Consider the following 18,084-nt stretch of genomic DNA (forward strand, 5'->3'; position numbering starts at 1 on the left):
CAGCGTGTTTCTAGATTAAAGTTGAGGTGCCACAGAGGAGTTTATGAAACACTGTGCTCCTCCTGTGACATTGCTTAATAATAGTTGATGTATGAGGTCAGACATGGGTTTCCATTCACAGAAGTCGGCGCTGAAGTCCCCTTTTCAGCACTTGCAACCTTTGCCAACTTTAATCCAAGGCTAATGTTTAACAAAGAAAACCAAGTAGACAAAACGATGGACGGCAAGAGTGCATCCTTTCAAAAATGCTTTATTTATCTACTATATCACTATAAATATACCAATGCTGAACAAGGAAACGGGGCCTTCTGATAGAAAAGAGTCTGCATAGGTCTACAAAGGGCACATGTTGGCAATAAAGGCACACACTACGAAGAGTTAAAGATGCTAAACCCGAACATCTAAGTTAAACCAGGCACGCGCAGCTCCATACTGACACAGGAAGATCGTCCTGCTGCCGCTGCTGCATTGTGGGTGAAATGCAGGTGATGGAAAGTAAAGCAGGTGCTGTGAGTGGAAGGGAGAATGCAGTTTTCTGTTGTTAAAACCACGTGAAATTTTGGTGAAGGTTAAATCATTGCCCCATCCACCCATCATTAGATCTTTTAATTATTTAGCCAAAAAAAGTTGCAACACATTGAGCCGGAGGCGCCAATGGGTCGTAACGCCTCGGCGGGCCAGGTTTAACCTTTGATATCGATAACGGGGAGAACTTGGCGTTCCCACTCTAAACACCGCGTCCAGTTCCAAATAGCAAACACAACGTTACACCTAACAAAAGCACAATAACCTCCAATGTTTAACAAACTATTGGACACTTTGGGGGAAAAAAAGAATCTACTTTTGTTAGTCTGACTTTTATACCTAAACAAGGTGTAAATAAAGAAAACAAATAGGTTTTACAATATATTATGCCTTTTCTTCTCACTTCATAAACAACACACGTAATGCATATATTAAATATATCCCGACTTATTGTCATCGTACAAGATCATAATAAGAGCCGTTAACAGCAGTTTGTTTTCTACATTAAATCCAGTTTCAAAGGAGAGAGAGAAGCAGTAAAATGCAGAATACAGAGTGAGATTACACAACTATGGACTAGTTAAGCAGTCTTTTCACTCACACTCTTGGGCCTAAACTTAAAAGCCAGGGAGCCCTCATATTAGCAAATAAAATACCATCGAATGCGGTGAAGGAGAATAATAATAATACAAAAGAAAAAAGAGCTGGTTTACAAATAAAAGGACACTCAAATGTTTGGCATTTTTCATAAAGGATGGCTCTTGTGGAGTGTGACTTCATGATCAGCAGCTGTTTGAATTCGAGTGTTACAATACTTGCATATTCCAGTGGGATGTATTGCTCCCAGTTATTCCCAGTCCACAAGTACACTTGTGTAGATGCACTGCAGAGTTTTCAAAGCGCCCGCTGAGCATTGAGGAGCTGCAGGCTTTATATGAGAAGAAGCACAAACTTTGCTCCAGTTCACACGTTTGATATCTCTTCATCTGAAAGTGGCAACTTCTCGCCTTTTATAAATACATTTACGTGCACCTCGGAAGAGGATGGAGGCAACCTTGGCACATCTGGCTACAAAAGCTGAAACCTCAATACAGTAATACCACAAATCTGCATCATGGGATATACAAATTCTTCTTTGTGCCAAAACACGCGGGCTTGGTTTTCTTACAAAAAGGCACAGTGAAAAGCAGGCAGTTGCATAAACAGCGTGTAGGTGTAAGGCACTGTAGTCAGGAGTCTTTCTAAAGTCCTCAGACTGAAGTGGATGTTAAGGTTTTTGGTCAGCACTGGCAAAAAGTACGAGCTGTTCAAGTGATAGAGTGCTCCAGTCCAGATAGAAAAATGTCTCTCATTTCTGTCCGTAGTTGTTCACAATTAAAAACATCAGAAAAAAACATACATAACTGAGTAAGAACAAAAAACAGCTAACATCTATTCAGTCTTAATCCCCTATTACCGCCGTTTCTTTAAATGTGGAACATTTTCCATGTCAGCTGAACATCATTCAAAAAGCTTTCCAGTTTTCTTTCTTAATTATTTGTTCCCAACAGGAATCTGTCAAAATAACAAATATTTAGCAGGCAACATTTCTTCAAAGAAAACCAACAAATGTGTTTCAATGTATCAAAGAGGAGACAGAGAAACAACCTTGCAAAGCAAAAAAAAGAGCAAAAATGAGCTAATTATAGGTAAATAAATGCAACCTAGAAAACCTAGAACCTTCATGTAAAACAACCAAAAACACAATAAAAACTACAATAACCAAAAAGTACCAAACAGGCGTGTTCAAAGCATTCAACCAGCATGGACGGACAGCATCACCTACAGCATGTAAAATTGGCTAAAATACTATATAATGATGGGGGGAAAAAAAGGCATTAGTATATCTGAAGACAGCAGTCTTCAGCGGTATTTATCAGTAGTTCCTGTTGTAGTTTTTCTTCCTTACGATTAACTCGTCTCTCTTTTTTATTGTTACTCTGAAAATAGTTTCAAATCTAGAACAAATACCACGGCAACATGGAAAGAGAGAGCGACAAAGAATAGACACCTTAAATATATATCTTCTCTTCATAAATACTTGAACGTACCTTCGGTGTTCCCGTGGTGGGATTCGGAGAGAAACAAAAAAGGCAGAGGGGTGTTATTGGGAGTTGTCGTTTGTTACATTTGTTACATTATTCAGTAGAAAACAGTGATGCTGCCTAATTAGAAACACTATGTTCACCTTGGGTTGAGGACATACCGAGGCCGATAGGAGACGTCAGGCTGTTTGTCACTGTGTGTGCTTTTAATATTTGCTACAAATTCCTTTCGAGCTCAAGTTTGAGATGTTTCTACGTGATGGGACAGACAATGCTGAGATGTAGTTCAGTCACAGGCAGGATCTGAGCCTCTTAATCAGTATGTCTGGTAGACATCATGGATGGGCAGCTGGAAGGCTGTGGCGGGGAAGGCCTGGGGCACCGCGTAGCCGGCGTAACCTCCGTATGCTGCAGCCGCCACGGCTGCGTTTTTCTGCAGAGCTGCCAGAGCTGCTGTGTTGGCAGTGTAGTTTGTGATGGGGACATACCCAGGTCCATACAGACCACCAGCTGCTGGGATGCGCTGTACGTTGTGGGCCATGGCATAGACTGGAGTGATTGGACGGCCCTGCGTAGGGAAAGAAAGTGAATTAGAAAAAGGAGATTTTTAAAGCGTGCCCACAATGCCTGTATTTAATTTACATAAGAAGGGTGGCCATAGCTTCCTTTTACATAGAATTTAAGCCAGTGTGACTTAAACCTGAATTCCTTCTATTGACCAGAAGGGGGAAGCAACTCTGCACAAAGAAATGCAAAAGTTTATGGAAACATGACCCCAATACTCACTTGATCCATGACCTCAGTAAACACTTTGCTGATAGGTTTATGGTCTTAATGAGTACTTTCAAGTCTTACTGAATGCAGCATGATGTTTATTTTGTTAAGTATGGTCCCCATTAGAGCCGTAAAGAATAATAAAGCACAGTTTTGTTTTGTTTTTTTGGGGGGGGGGGGGGCTTATGTAGCAATGGGGCAGGCTGCTACAGAATGAGTGCGGACCATCTCTTTCTCAGTCAGACCAGCCCATCCCTAATCACAACTGGTTTCAAAACAGCCAGATAGAGCCGTAAAAATCTCAAGTCACGGCTTCACAGTCACTAAGTTAATCTTTTCTTTAAGGTCTGAATCACACATGGGCTAAGTATGGGCCCTGGGCTTCAACCTGGGCCCCAGCGTCCTTAAAGGGAAACTAAAGACTCCCCAGCCTTCCTAAATGAAATAAAAGCATTGCTATTGGTGCTTAACGTGAATGATTATAATAAGTCTCTACTGCACCTTCCCTCTACAGCTCCACAGGATAATAGCTCACACATCTGGATGCCCAGTGAAAGATCTCCAGTTCGATTCCAGGGAGAGACATAAATCCTTTTGGGGTTGCAATAGAGGGCATCCGTTATAACAATCTGTCTAACACAGTGTGTTTTGGCAGGTGAGGGAACCTTGAGACGTGGTTATAGAGGTGCAGCGTGGGGAAAAGAACTCCTTAAGAAATAATCCACATAATAACTTGCTTTGCAAGGCTGCGATCAGCTGACCTGTGCTGCTACTCTATTGTTCACTGCTCTTTGTGGATTTGGCCAGCCAAATTCAGCAAGATATAATGAGATGTTTCATGAGCTGTATGGTTCATTTTCAAACCCCCAGACACCATAAAATGAGTAAAAAGAGAGTGAATCTAGTCAGCATCATCACGTTAAGTATCAGTTGATGTGTGATGTAACTTAACGTCACAAAACTGCAAACTCACCAGTTTAGCCTGAACTAACGTCTACCAACCAGCTCAGTAGACCTAAAGTATTTTCATGCAAAGTTTGAATAAGGGAATTTGTATACTTCAAGTATGAGTTCAGATCATGCATCGATCTCAAAAATGATTGAAAAACTTTGGAAAATAATCTCTCATCGTCTTTCTTACATCTTTCTCCGTTTCCCAGTCCTGCACATTAACGTTTGCTTCTCTTCCTCTCTCTCTCTTAGCTCACACACACATTTAGGAACAAACTGTGCAGAAACAGCTGTTCTGTTCTGAGATATTTGTCAAGCTGCTTGAAAAGTTGACCATGAAGTTACCCTCCTATTTAAAAAAACATCACTCAGTTTATGCTTGCGCTTCTTTTGTAGTGGTATGCAGGTGCTGAATTACAGCCACTGCAACTTTACATGGTAAATGGCCTGTATTTGTATATAGCACTTTACTAGTCCCTAAGGACCCCAAAGCGCTTTACACATCCAGTCATCCACCCATTCACACACTGGTGATGGCAAGCTACATTGTAGCCACAGCCAGCCGGGGCTCGAACCGGCAACCTTCCGATTACAAGGCGACCTCTCAACTCTTGAGCCACGATCGCCCCTGCCATCTGCACCATGAACGCATCACAGGGATGAGAAGAAAAAAAAGGATATGATGAGGGTGTAAGTGGGCTGTTGGATGTCATAGCTTTCTTATTACTGAGAAAGTATATCCGTAGTGTTACCAGGAGCAACGGCAGCCACACAAATCTAAAAAATTGAATTAATATAACCGTAATATGCACTGACCTGCCAATCCCACTAAATTGCTCATTATCTGAATGTCATTCCGACTCCCTTTGACCCCGTGAATAATACCCACCTGGAAGGGTGGAGGGGTAGAGACCGCAGGTAGGACGGTGGCAGCAGCAGCAGCAGTAGCAGCAGCAGCAGCGGGGGAGTGTTCGGGGTGCTGCATGGCCAGAGGGTTGATAAGATGCTCCACTGTGTGCACCTTCCCCTCCTCCATCAGCTTGGCTGCAGGAGTGGCGCTGAACACTGGGTACTGCCCACCCAGAGTCTGTAATGCCACTGCACATAGAGAGACACACAAATGAGAGCTTGGATAACAGACTGGAGACAACAGAGCATCATCCAAATATTAACACTACTCAGGAAATAACAGATAAGCGCACACATGCATCCAATCATTTATAGAGATAAAACACTACAGAGGCGAAGAGAGAACAGCACAAACAGGGTGAAGGGTTCAATTTCAGCAAGAAGTGGAAATAAATAAGTTACACAAATTGGCGTTGTGGTGTGATTCAGCTTATGATGGTGCTCAGCTGGGGATTAACCCTAGCACTTCAACACACACACACACATACAGCAAACACAACATCAGTCATTGTTTCAGATCCACAAAAGTCTTTTCAATCCTGTGATTCCACACAGACCGGCACCGACACTGAGCTGCAGATTGAGGTCAAATCCTTAAACAAGGAAACATCAGTAACGTCGACTCTACTGAACGGATCTCTGATCACCAAACACACGACACTGACACACACATGCAGTAAATGGTTAGTAAGGTTTAATCAATATGTTGATAAAACAATTAGGCTTAGTAGCTTTAGTCGAAGAATTTGAAGGCTGAAGAATAATTCCAGTGTTTTAAATTTTCCATATCAACATCTTTAAAAAAAAAAAATCACTTCAGTTTCTATCTTTCATTCTTGAAAAAAGAAACGTACAGGATTTAGATGATCCACCAACATTAAAATAAACTCAGTTTCATTCCCCCTGCCTGCTTTCAGGAAATAAGGCAGAATGAAAGAAATTGAATTTTTCCACCAGGAAAATGATCCTTTGAAAACAAGACACTTACAACGTTTCTCTCTTAGCTGGGAGAGCAGTTGCTGTAGATGTAGATGTGCTACAACTCTTCATAACACTGGAATCATCCTTCAAGTGATCAGAATAGAGTGGACACAACAGTCTTTAGTTTGTGCTTTTACATTTGCATTTCAGCTCCGATTATGGCTTAAACTGTCATAACGCTCACAAAGCTACAGATAAGACTCAGTGTGACTAGAGAAAAAGCTACCTTCGTTATGTTCGAGCACTTATTAAAATAGAAAGACAAAAAAAGATCATCCATCTGTCAAGTCAAAGTTGGAGACGACTGCATATAAACTGCCTCGAAAAAACTACAACCGTATAAAAAGCTATGTATGATATGGCTGCTGACTAAACCTCTGCACTCCAGAGATTTGGTAACACTTTATTATTCTTATTGATGATTATTATAAAGAAGTGTAGCTATGGTTAATTGATTTTTAGTTAGCTAATAGTTACTGCTAAAGAAATACATAGCAATGTTAAACAGTGGTTCTACAGTGTAGGGTTTATATTTTGACCTAACAAGTGACTGATCCCTGCTTCGATTCTGGGATGTGATGCAAATCTCTAGAATTGCATCAAGACGGGCATCTGGCTTAAAAATGTACAGAATCTAAACCTGGGGAGCTACGCTGTGGTGACACCCTACCAAAAAGAAAGCACCCAAAAGCAGGATTGACAGGTTTACAATAACCCTGCAGATAATGTTCACAGATTATGGATAGGTAGGTATTTTTACTGTATATAGTACCATTTGTACATAACACAAAATACTCTTTTTGTAGGGATTTATTAATTCTGCTTTTTTAGTACTTTTGAGTTTTTGTTTACTTTCTAATATTTCTCCACTTCACGTTTTCTTTTTCACTCTTGTGCTGCTGTAACAAGTGAATTTCCCCAGTGTGTGTTTAATAAAGTCGATCTCTATCTGAAGGAGGGGCGGTGGCGTAATTCACGAGCTCGTGAAATCTTGTCCGGTTTCTCTCACTGCCTAGTTTGTCTTTAATTTGTAGTTTTTTAAATTGTTTCTATTATAAAAACTGCATAAATTGTAATTTTAGGCCTATTAATATTTTGGAAACATTAATGCTTCTTATTTTATTGCTTGTTAGCAGGGGGTTGCATGTTTTCTCATGTTTCTCATGTTCATGGAGACACACCATTGGTGTGAACCATTTCTCGTAAATATCAGCTTAAATGGGCTCCAACTGTCAGCATAAAGTGTTACCTGAAGAAGCTCGTAACGGTGTTTTAAAATCACCCTGTGGTGTGTCTGAAACAACCCTTACAGTCATGGCTTTTGTGTTTTAGGTTTCAGTTCACCGCTCATTTAAACAAGCACTGATCAGCACAGTTTGAACCTGAATAACCAGAAAGACAAATTTCTGTTGTGTAAGGAAAAGGAAAGAATGAGGAATGAAGTATAGCCGTTACCTTCTGGTCATGTTGGAAAGGACTGACTACAATGTTGTTATTCTTTACTGTAAATGAAAGAAAGGCCGTCCTTTTGCGCATGACCGTCCAGAAATGACTAGAAAGCTGATTCACAAAAAATGCTCCTCAAATCACACAGGAGAAAAAACTGCGGGCTGGAAGATTTAGTAAAAGCCTTTTTGAGATGGGCAAGAATAGGTCGGGGTTTGTCTATCTCACTGACTTGTGCCATGTTTGATGCCAACTGGGTTGACGGAAGCAGCGAGCTCCAGACTGGGCATCAGCTCATAGGACTTTTCAGGCTGCTTGGTCTTGCCCTCGTGGTAGCGGCTGTAGATGCCACGACCGGCAGAGTAACCTCCGAGGTACGACCCCCGTGGCCCAGGGGTACGATTACCTGCAGTAGCACGACCACGACCTCTCACAGTACCTGCTTAAAATACAATTAAGGGGATATGATGACAGGGGTTGTGGTTTAGGGCAGCTGGGGCAATTTTGGCAAGATGAGTTTTGAAAGTTTCTCAAGACATCAGAACTTGCACACGACTAATTTAACTCATATTTTAGCTAATATTCTGCACATAGAGAAATATTGCTACTGAATTTTTGCTCCGACTTGGAGGTGTTTGGGTTTAGTGTGGCCTCTGTCTCTTATATTAGGTCTATTATGTAACTCCATAATGTTGTCGACTTGTATTCCAAGAGTTTTGCCACTTGGTGGTGAGCTCTCTAATAACCCAGCATGAAATGGGAGGTGACAGCACAGCAGGAAAAAGATGGTGTTAGAAAATGTATAGTTTGTCACATGGCAAGAAGGCTCATTGTTCATCAGAGTAACAAGTAGGAATAAGGATGTGAGAGATTACCATTGTTCTGTATCATTGGGGATCCTTTGGAGAGAAAACCAAAACACAATGATTGCTCAAAGTTAGATTTTCCTGCTATCACCCAAGACCATATTTAAAATCAATCATTAAAGGTGATGGGATTAGCATTCATTGATCCATCAGCTGGTTTTGTATTTCCCTTTTACAACACCAGTTCCAAAAGAAAGTTGGGACGCTGTGTGAAATGTAAATTAAAACAGAAGGCAACGATATGCAAATCTCACAAACACATGTTTTATTCAAAGCTTAGAACAAAGAAAATGTACGAAAACTTCAAACTAAGGAAATGTATTTAAAGAAAGAATCTGATCACGTTGAATTTAATGGCAGCATCGCTTCTCAAAAAGTTGTGACAGGCCCATGTTCACCACTGTAGTATCCATTACGCTCTGAACAACACTCCGTAAACTTCTGGGAACTGAAAAAGACCTGAGAATTTCGATTCCCCTAACCACAGAACAGTTTTCTGTTCTGTCTCAATCCATTTTTAAATGAGTCTTAATCCAACAACAATTCACATAAGGCTTTAACCTGAATTTGTAGATGGTGCATTGAACTGTGTTCACAGACTGTGATTTCTGGAAGTCTTCCTGAGCACATGCAGTGATTTCCATGACAGAATAACGCCTGTAGCGCCGCCGGAGGGCCCAAAGATCACGCCTTCATTCAAAATGAGCTAATTTTTGTCTTTAAAGAAAAAGGTCTTAGTTAAACATTTGATATGCTTCTTCCGATGTCTTCCATTGTGACTAAAATATGGGTTTGTCAGATTTGTAAATCATTGCGTTCTTTTTTTTTATTCACATTTTACACAGTGTCCCAACTTGTTTGGAATTGTGGTTGTAACATAAAAGTGATTTTAAGCCACAAACCCTCATCAAGTTAAAGATTTCTTTAAAATTTCTCATCAAATGAATCTTTAAATGATCATATTGTCCTTTTGAACGTCTGAAAATTTCTTACAGTAAATACTGTTTTCATATCATGAGATCCTAAAATGTTTTGGAGCTTTGGCTCCAACCAAGAGGGTTTTTCATGAAACACTGAATTTTGCAACAGATTATTACTGATTGAAAAAAAAAATCATTCTAACCTTTGACGAAGTACTCTCTGTTGGGTCCAATGAGGGTGTTGTAAGGATAACCATAGTATGCCAATGTGTAGGGATCACACTGATAAACGTAGTTCTGCTGAGTAGCCTCTGAAGTGGCAGGAGCTCCCCCCTTTGAAGCCTTCTGGCGTGAGTACTGCTCTTTATCGACAGGTTTGGCGAGTGTCACCTCGATGCAGGACCCTTCTACCTCTGTGCCATTGAGGTTGTCCATAGCCAACACAGCATCATCCCGGGAGGTAAAGTGGACAAAGGCGTAGTCACGGATTTTCTTTACACGCTCTACACATCCAGGGTTAAACTGGCTGAAAATCTAAAGACAAAGGATGGGAGAAATTAAAATCGTGTCAGAAATGTTTTGCATGCTCGAACCCAAATAGCCAGTCGGTCCTCACCTGTCTGATCGTCTCTTCGCTGGTTTCCATCATTAGATTCCTGACATACAAGATCTTCACTGTTTCCATCACGTCTTCGTCTACATCAATCTCTGGCTCTGCCCAGTCCACTGCAATCTGGTGGCCCCACAGCTGAATGCGTCCAGGCATCAGCTTCCTACGAGCCATGGCTGCTGCACGATGTGACTCATACTCTACGAAGGCAAAGCCACGGTTCTTCATCTTGTCTGCAGCGCTGGCATAAACTATCACATCTAATACGCCTTCTGTCACCTTGGAGACCTCTTCCAGGATCTCCTCACGTTTCTTGGTCTTGGGAATGCCACCAATGAAAAGACGGCAGTTGTCCACTGAGGAGCAGACACCCAGCAGCCGCCCAGGCCGCACTTCATAGTTATTCAGCTCCCGCACGGCTCTCTTGGCCTCGTGTTTCTCTGTGTACATTACAAAAGCGTACCCTCGATTTTTCCCATCAAAGTCCATCATCAGGCGCATCTCATAGATGCGTCCTACGGACTCAAACACTGGGACCAACTCATCTTCATAAACATCCCGCGGAATCTTTCCGACAAAGATCTCACAGCCTCGAGGAGGAGATGCACCATTCCAACCGGGAGGGGGACCGTACTTTCGCTGACCATTTTCCTGGACCATACTGTAGCCAGTACGCTCCATCAGGGCCACCAGTGAGGCCTCATTAGGTGCACCAGCAACACCCTCAGGGATGTTGAGCTGTCCATGGTGAGAGTGATGGGCACCAGAGGATTTGGAGGGGGCAACGTTGTTACTCATGGTCGAAGAAGAAGCAGGATCTTCAGCTGTCATTCTGACAAAACCATCCAATCAGATCAGGGCCTGAAGGAGGATAAGAGAGAGATCTGTCAAATTATACTGAATTAAATGGCTGCTGTAAAGACAGAGAAAAAAAATACAGCGGGAAGAAAATAGGCTGATGATCAGAAGACATCATTTAAACAACAGTGACTGATTGCTGACTTTGAGCACAATTTGCATGCATGCAAGATTACCTGACTAAAACAAACCAGCACACATTACGAGGCCTGAACACCACAGTGGAAATACAGCATCCATAAATCCTCAGGGCGCCTTCCCCTATCAGTGGTTTTACAACCTTGTTTTGTTGAGTAACTCAGATTGCTTGCTGACCTCTGACCCCTATCAGACAGATTGAAGGGCTGTAAACCCTGAAACCTCCAGCTCAAGGTTCACCAAGTATGACTAGGTCACATGCTCAGTGCATGTGTGTTTGTGGTGCGCTTGTGTGTAAAAAGTCAGCGAGGACTTAAGCTATATAAGGAATTTTGTGTAACATAAACCCTGTTATGTGACAAAAGGCTGCACACATTCATCTTTGCTACACACAAGCCTCCTGTGTGCACGCTCACCACGTGGCGGTGTTGGATTTTCCATCTCCTTATCAATATGAATGCCATACAGAGTGTGGGTGCAGCTATTAGTGTGTGCACATGTGTGTTTCAGTGTGTCCTCATTAAGTAGTGCAGCCCTAAAAAAGGAACAGAGAACAATCAGAAATCGGCTTCCCGAACATAAACCTCTTACTCTGTTATTTTCCAACACAGCCGGCATTCAGAATGGAAAAATCCACAGGTTTTTAAATCCCCCAAATCATGCTGCATAAAATAGTAAGCAACCAATCAGAACAGACTATAACACTAATTTGATGTGACTCGGTATCATGTAAAAACATATAGACCAAAAAAACAAATACTCGCTACTTAGGCTTTGCTTGGGTTTCTTTGTGCAGCACAAGATTGTCTGGACTAGGATGGAGATAGGTGAGGCAGTCAACAAAGGCAAAACACTAAAAAGCCAAGCAACCATGGTAACCTGCACACTGATCTGACCTGACCCAACATCCCACTCTCCTACAAACAAACCTGTTCACATGTCACTTTGTCCAAGGCTGAATGAGGGGCTTAGAATGACTAGTTCAAACATGGATGATAGTACAAAAAAGGAAGGAAGCTTTAAATGTCTTTTTTAAACAAAGCACAAACTCCCAAACGGTTAGGAAAAGGAAAAGGAAATCACCAAGTGTGGGGAAAAAAAAAATATTTCCTCCTTTATCTTTTGCCAGTAGTTGACCACTGGTTGCTGAATCCCGACGAAGGTCAAGATGACATTCATTTATATCTGCTTTTCCAAAATAGTTTTCCAAGAATGGGTCATGGACCTGTTCTTGGGTAAAACTAAGGACAATGTGTGTATTCTAGCTCAGGAAGCAAAACCTTTGAGCATTTAACTGGCCTGCCTATCAGCACACGGGTCTTACTAAGAAATCATGCCGAAGCCTTCCGGGTTGTATCCACAGGTTCAAATTTTTCTGCGGTGCGTGGATTGTCTGAGGTTAATGTTAGAATTCGTATGTCGTGCAAATTCAATGGAAGGTTTCTAGGAGCTGTTGTTGTTGGGAGGTGCTTTTTAAACTAGGCTGCCAAACAGACACTGTCACCTTCAAACTAACTCATACTTGGAAGTATGTCTCTGCTTCCAGTTTGAGACACACTTTTTCAAGTTTTCCTACCACTCAGCTAGCAGCTCTTTGGGGTTGGGGTCCTCTATGCAAAAACTACAAGTAGCTGCAATCTGCTAAAGACCAAAGCAATCACAACTAGGTTTTTTGGTGCAGCACCATGTTTTTGACCAGTATGACTTACTGACAGCTAACAGCCACTCACCGTGTGGGGAATACACATTTTTCCAAGTTTGACCAAGTTGTAACACATCAAATGTGGCGAACAACTGTCCAGCAATGTATGTGTGACCTCAGTAAGACCCCTCTATAGGCTAATGTTAGTCTATAGAAGACAACTTTTTTGTTTAAATATATTTTTTCCTGTGAAGATCAACAGGAAAGCAGAGGAAAAAAGGGCCACGGGTCAGACCCGAACTCCAGCCAGCCGCTTTCAGTATTGTGGCATATGGTTGCCTGCTCATCCAACTGAGCTAAACTGGCACCCGTATCAAAAGCAACCCTAACCCTTCACCTTAAGAAATAAAATCTTCTGCCAGTTGTAGACAAATTATTTTTTTAAGAAAAAAGGGGGATATAAAAATTAATCAGAAAGATGCCTTGTGGGTACATTACACCTATGTTAATGTACGAAAAATAAAAGTGTCCTAAAATAGTTGCACATATCAGTACATATTTTATGAGGTGGTGAAAACTTGTGATAGTGTATTTTATATGCTTGGACACACTAACCACTACCTTACAGCTTCCTTTGCATGTAGTCTTGTGTTTTTAATCAGTGCAAAGTAATTATAAGGAGACGACAGACGTAAAATCACCCTCGGTAAATATGATTATTGATGGAATGTTCCTTTATGACAAAAAACCCCTAAATGTCTTACATGGTTTGTTGCACTTTATCAGTATTTTTTGTCACTTCACGTCCCTTTTTAGGGCTGCCACTGAAAACATTTATGAAAGTAGTTTGTTTTGGCATGCAAACAAACTATGCAGCGTATTCGTCATCTCTGCAGCTCATGACATTTTAATCTCTTCTATTTTTTTGCTTCAGTGTGGTTTTCTTTGTCTGCCCTCCCTCTGTTCCTTCTACCGTGTGAAGTGCTAACATGACTCGACCTCATATCAGCCTTATCTTACCAGGCTGATGACAAAAGGAGGACAATATTCACACTGGGAGTTCTGCTGGATGATAAAATGAAGCTTTGTAACACAGTGAGCTTGACACTTTGTGCACTGAAGCAGTTAGTATTAAAAAAACAACAAATTTAAATCATTCTTCCTGCTTTTCACCACTTCCTAGACATTCCTAACTTCCTCAGTGCTGACCGTGTCAGGAGTGAAGTGAAACTCTGTTGTAAAAATATGAGAATAATTTGCGTGAATTTGAGATCCTTTGTGTAGCACATGTACAACACAGCATATTAAATGACAAAAAGCAGCTTGGGGAACATCTTCAGCATTCAATCCTGCATGTGTATAAGTGACAGAGAAAGGCAGAGTGGGGAGGAGGAGGAAACCTGAGGCTGAAACAGGTAGATAATTAACCAAGGTGAACACAAATCACAGCCTTTATTCACAGAGAGCATAAAGATTTACAGATGGTGTCTCATCCAGTAAAGACAAGGAGTTTGAAAAGTTATGACCACTTAGGTGTGGCTCACGTCTTCAGATTTGAGCCTCTTTGTTGGGGCATAACAGGAACAGCTAGTTACTTCGTTAAAAATAATCTACCTTGACATTAAGAGCTCAGAGTTCGCCTGGTCAAAGGTTACGAACTCAGAGCGGCGCAAGATAGAACGACTGGCAAGCGAACAAGCGAAGGAAGTTCAAGAACGGGAATTTGTTTAGTTAACAGAGCCGAGCTATTCCCGTGAGATTGCTTGCTACGTTACGTTTATGATTGATAGAAGCACCTGATTCTCTGCATATTAACAGCGTGTTACTGGGGACTGAGTTGTTTTATGAGCGGACAGAGAGGCTTTTACAGAGTTCTTCAGGTCGTCATAAACACAGATTGACTTGCAAAATCCATCTTTTTTCTCAAAAGAGCAAGTGAGCATATAACATTATGAATCTGTAGTCAGCTATGAAAAGGAAGGATATTGTATTATTTATGACTTTAGGATTTCTCTTATCAGAGGAATATGCATGTACAGAGGTCTGTACAGCGATCCAGAGCACTGATGAAATAGGCCTAAGAAGGCTGCCATCTTTAGCCACACACTCATGTAGACACGTGGAGGAAATTGATTCACAGTCCCCCCAGCAGCCCCCTAACAACAGCGTCGCAAGGCAGCAGAACAGGATCGTGGAAGCACCAACGTTTAAATAAGCCTGAGTCCTGCTGCTTTATACATGCAACACAAACACCAGCCAGATAACAACAGATGTGGTCTGTTAAGGTAAGTTTGAGGTAAGTCCTAAATAACTCAAATACTATTTAAACAAAGACAGGTCCGTAGAGATAACTGCAACAACAATAATCAACGCATAGTCTCAAGTCACAAAAAGTTGTCATTCAAGGACAGCGAGCGCCTATCCAATCAAAGGGAGCTAGAGATACGGGGAAGTGAGAGTAAAACAGAGTAGAAATCTTGAGAAAGATCGTAGCAGAGGGATGGTGGTGGAAAAGAGAAGAGGAAGTAGAAGCAGAGAGTGGTCAGAGAGGAGGATATCTACCCCTGTTGCTTCACAGCGCTCCGCTGCTTGGCCGCCTGCTCTGGGAGTGTTAGTCCACCTCCATGAGAGACAGGTACAGCAGGGCACTGAGCACAGAGTCCAGCCTCCTCTACACTAAGACACACACACACACACACACACACTGACCCAAAGCTGCAAGCATGAGAGCTGATGAGGGTGGAGCTAAAACAGGTACTTGAGTTTGTGTGTATCTGTGTGTACATGTGGATGAATCTCATCTTTACTTTTACTGTTATTTCATACACACACAAGCACGTTAACAAAATTTACTCATACATAGAGCAGTATTTATATTTCACACACATATACTGACACTGTGGAAAATATAATTGATGCTGTAATCTCCTTTTCAGACTTTCCATGTACAAATGACATGATTGAACCAGTAATTTTAATTTATCTGCTTACTTAAAGACAGATAAACTGTCAGTGTTCACCAGCCAAGAGAAGCATGCCACTAAGTGACATTACAACCAAGGCCTCGGTCACCCAGACCTAGAGACCTGTTTGCAACCACCTGGCAACCATTGGTCACTAGGGAACAATATATTGCCAAACCGGTTGGCAAGTGGTTGCTGCCAATCGTCAGGTGAAAGTGGTCACAAAGAGGTGCACAGTCCTGCTCCAAAGCCTCTTTGTGATTGCTCTGGTTACTAGCAGATGGCATGAAAAATGCCAACTTCTCTGCAAACAGTCGCTGACTGTGGCAAAACTGAAAGGTGCTGATGGTTTCACTACCACTCACTGAGTACTTGGCTGGTGTTTACTTGGAAGGCGCCGGCTTGTTTGAAAAATCTGCTAGTGATCACCAAAGCAATCACAAGGAGCTTTTAGGTGGAGCTCCCTCTGCACGATCAAGCTTTCCAGCATCCATTCACCCAGCTGTCCGGGAATATGCAACCCATTTTCTAGCACTTCCTTTAGTGAAAGATAGTGGTTTAGTTCAACAGAAAGAAAAACATTCTTACATATATCCAAGCAGACCTAACAGAGTACTTCTGCACTACTTTTACCTTTATAGTACTTTTACTGCATTTAGGAATACAGCTATATGTTTTCACTGATCCAACGCAGCTGTAGAAAAAAAAAACACAAGTCAACAAGTCTTTGTTCCCTGACAAGTGAAAGCAGGTAATGCAGAGAGGAGTATGATGGGAAATTGAGTTTTAATGGGTTTTGAGGGTTTTCTGCTTAGATTTGCAGAAAAGGGAAAAATGTTCAGGAAACGTTCAAACTGGGGTTTGAATACTTCCTCATGTTTGTGCTGCAGTGAAGGGACATCTGAAAATTCTGACTGGAAGCTACCGCTGGAGTGATTTCTGTCATATCAGCACAAAACTGTGACTGTATACAAGTGTGTACGTGTGCATTCAGGCATTCACGTGTGTTTTTTTTGTACATAACAACGGTGAACGTGTTCCTAGCACAGCTTAACCTAAGCAAACAGCACACACCTACCTGGGCAGTCAAAAGAGCAGATCAAGATATGAGAGAGAGGACGGAGAAAAAAAGTCACACACTTTCAGATTTTGTTCAAAACAAAGAAAAAAAACGTTCCCTGTGTCTTCTGAAAGGAGCGAGAAAAGAGAGTGTTTGGGGAGACATGAGAGTTACAGTCTGGTGAAAAGCACACTAAGTTTTAGTTGCTAGTGAAACCGACCTCACTCTTTAACGACTGAGTAAACAGGCAAGAAGACAGGGTGTGAAGTATAAAGGCCAAAGAATAATGGACGGACAAAGACTAAAGATTAAATGATAGTGAGATACAAACGGGCTTTTCTGTCTATGAATTTACTTTACAATCACATCAGAAAGAGCTCGCTCAGTACAAATGACACCAAAACAGTGTCTGTAAAGATACCCAGGTCAAAGTATGAATGTAAAGGTGTGTGTGTACATAAAGAAAAGAAGAAGTAGAAGGTGCGGGGGGCTGAGTGTAAAGTAAAACCGGGGTTTCTTCTAAGCCGAGGGGGGTCGGTCTAAATTAAATCATTAACTGTGACTCATTAGTGGGAGCCAATCAGAGCTCAGGCACGCCTCAGAGATTTCAGGTGTTCTGGTGACTGCACAGTTAATCGTTTAGGAGGTCAAGTCAACAGTTTATCGTTTAACTCCACGGGAAGAACTGAGAGACGGCCGAAAAACGCTGACTGTCTCCTCAATGATTGGACACGCTCACTAAATCATTATTCAGGCACCGTTCACACCACGCAGTCATTCGTGTGAGACGACATGTTTTGGAGCGCAGAAAACAATGATTTACAAAGAATTATGAAATAAAGCTGCGATCCTGCATATTTTATGATAGTCAACGATTCCCGCGAAAAGCCAAATGACAGAATCATCCATCACATTTGTTTAGCTGCAGCTGATTTGGGAAAACAAATCTTTTGAAATTTGGATATTGCGACTTTGACTAAGAGAAAATTAAGTGAAAATAAATTCTTATGAGCGAAGAACGATCATTGCTGGACTTTCATGTTCATCTGCTGAGAGGACGTATGATCAGTTAAATACATGCATTCACTGATTGGTTTTTGATGTCAGACTAAACTGCTTTTTAAACGTAACACTGCATGGCTGAAACTGACGTTGTGTTTAAGTAAAGCAATTACTTAGAACTAAATCAATCACAGTAATCAGTGGAGAGAAAGAACTTATAGAGCTGTCTTAGACTTTGTAGGATATTTATGATAAGCTGGCTCCCTATTAAGGCCAGGATTAAAAGACACACACACACACAGGAATCTGTTACATAGGCAAAACAATGAATAAGCTGAAATAAAAATCAGCCATA

At 41.5% G+C, this 18,084-nt stretch overlaps 1 protein-coding gene across 13 annotated transcripts in view; it reads right to left on the bottom strand.

Annotated features, from left to right (window-relative positions):
* Positions 1–234: 234 nt before the first annotated feature.
* Positions 235–18,084, bottom strand: part of rbm47 (RNA binding motif protein 47) — a 38,011-nt gene continuing 20,161 nt past the window's right edge. For 7 of the 13 annotated variants that reach the window (XM_014409061.4, XM_076884908.1, XM_076884909.1 and 4 more), the window contains 6 exons: positions 10,073–10,927; positions 9,660–9,990; positions 8,546–8,569; positions 7,903–8,112; positions 5,224–5,432; positions 235–3,177 (listed from right to left, as the gene is read on the bottom strand). In XM_014409061.4, the coding sequence (XP_014264547.1) occupies positions 2,926–3,177; positions 5,224–5,432; positions 7,903–8,112; positions 8,546–8,569; positions 9,660–9,990; positions 10,073–10,897 (1,851 nt within the window). In that variant the 5' untranslated portion in view covers positions 10,898–10,927 and the 3' untranslated portion in view covers positions 235–2,925. Of the gene's footprint in view, positions 3,178–5,223; positions 5,433–7,902; positions 8,113–8,545; positions 8,570–9,659; positions 9,991–10,072; positions 10,928–15,266; positions 15,382–18,084 lie in introns of those variants that run through there. The other 6 variants (XM_004564338.4, XM_076884911.1, XM_076884914.1 and 3 more) reach the window with 6 other exon arrangements.

This window comes from Maylandia zebra, linkage group LG6 (genome assembly GCF_041146795.1).
Source record: "Maylandia zebra isolate NMK-2024a linkage group LG6, Mzebra_GT3a, whole genome shotgun sequence".
Lineage (NCBI taxonomy): Eukaryota > Metazoa > Chordata > Actinopteri > Cichliformes > Cichlidae > Maylandia > Maylandia zebra.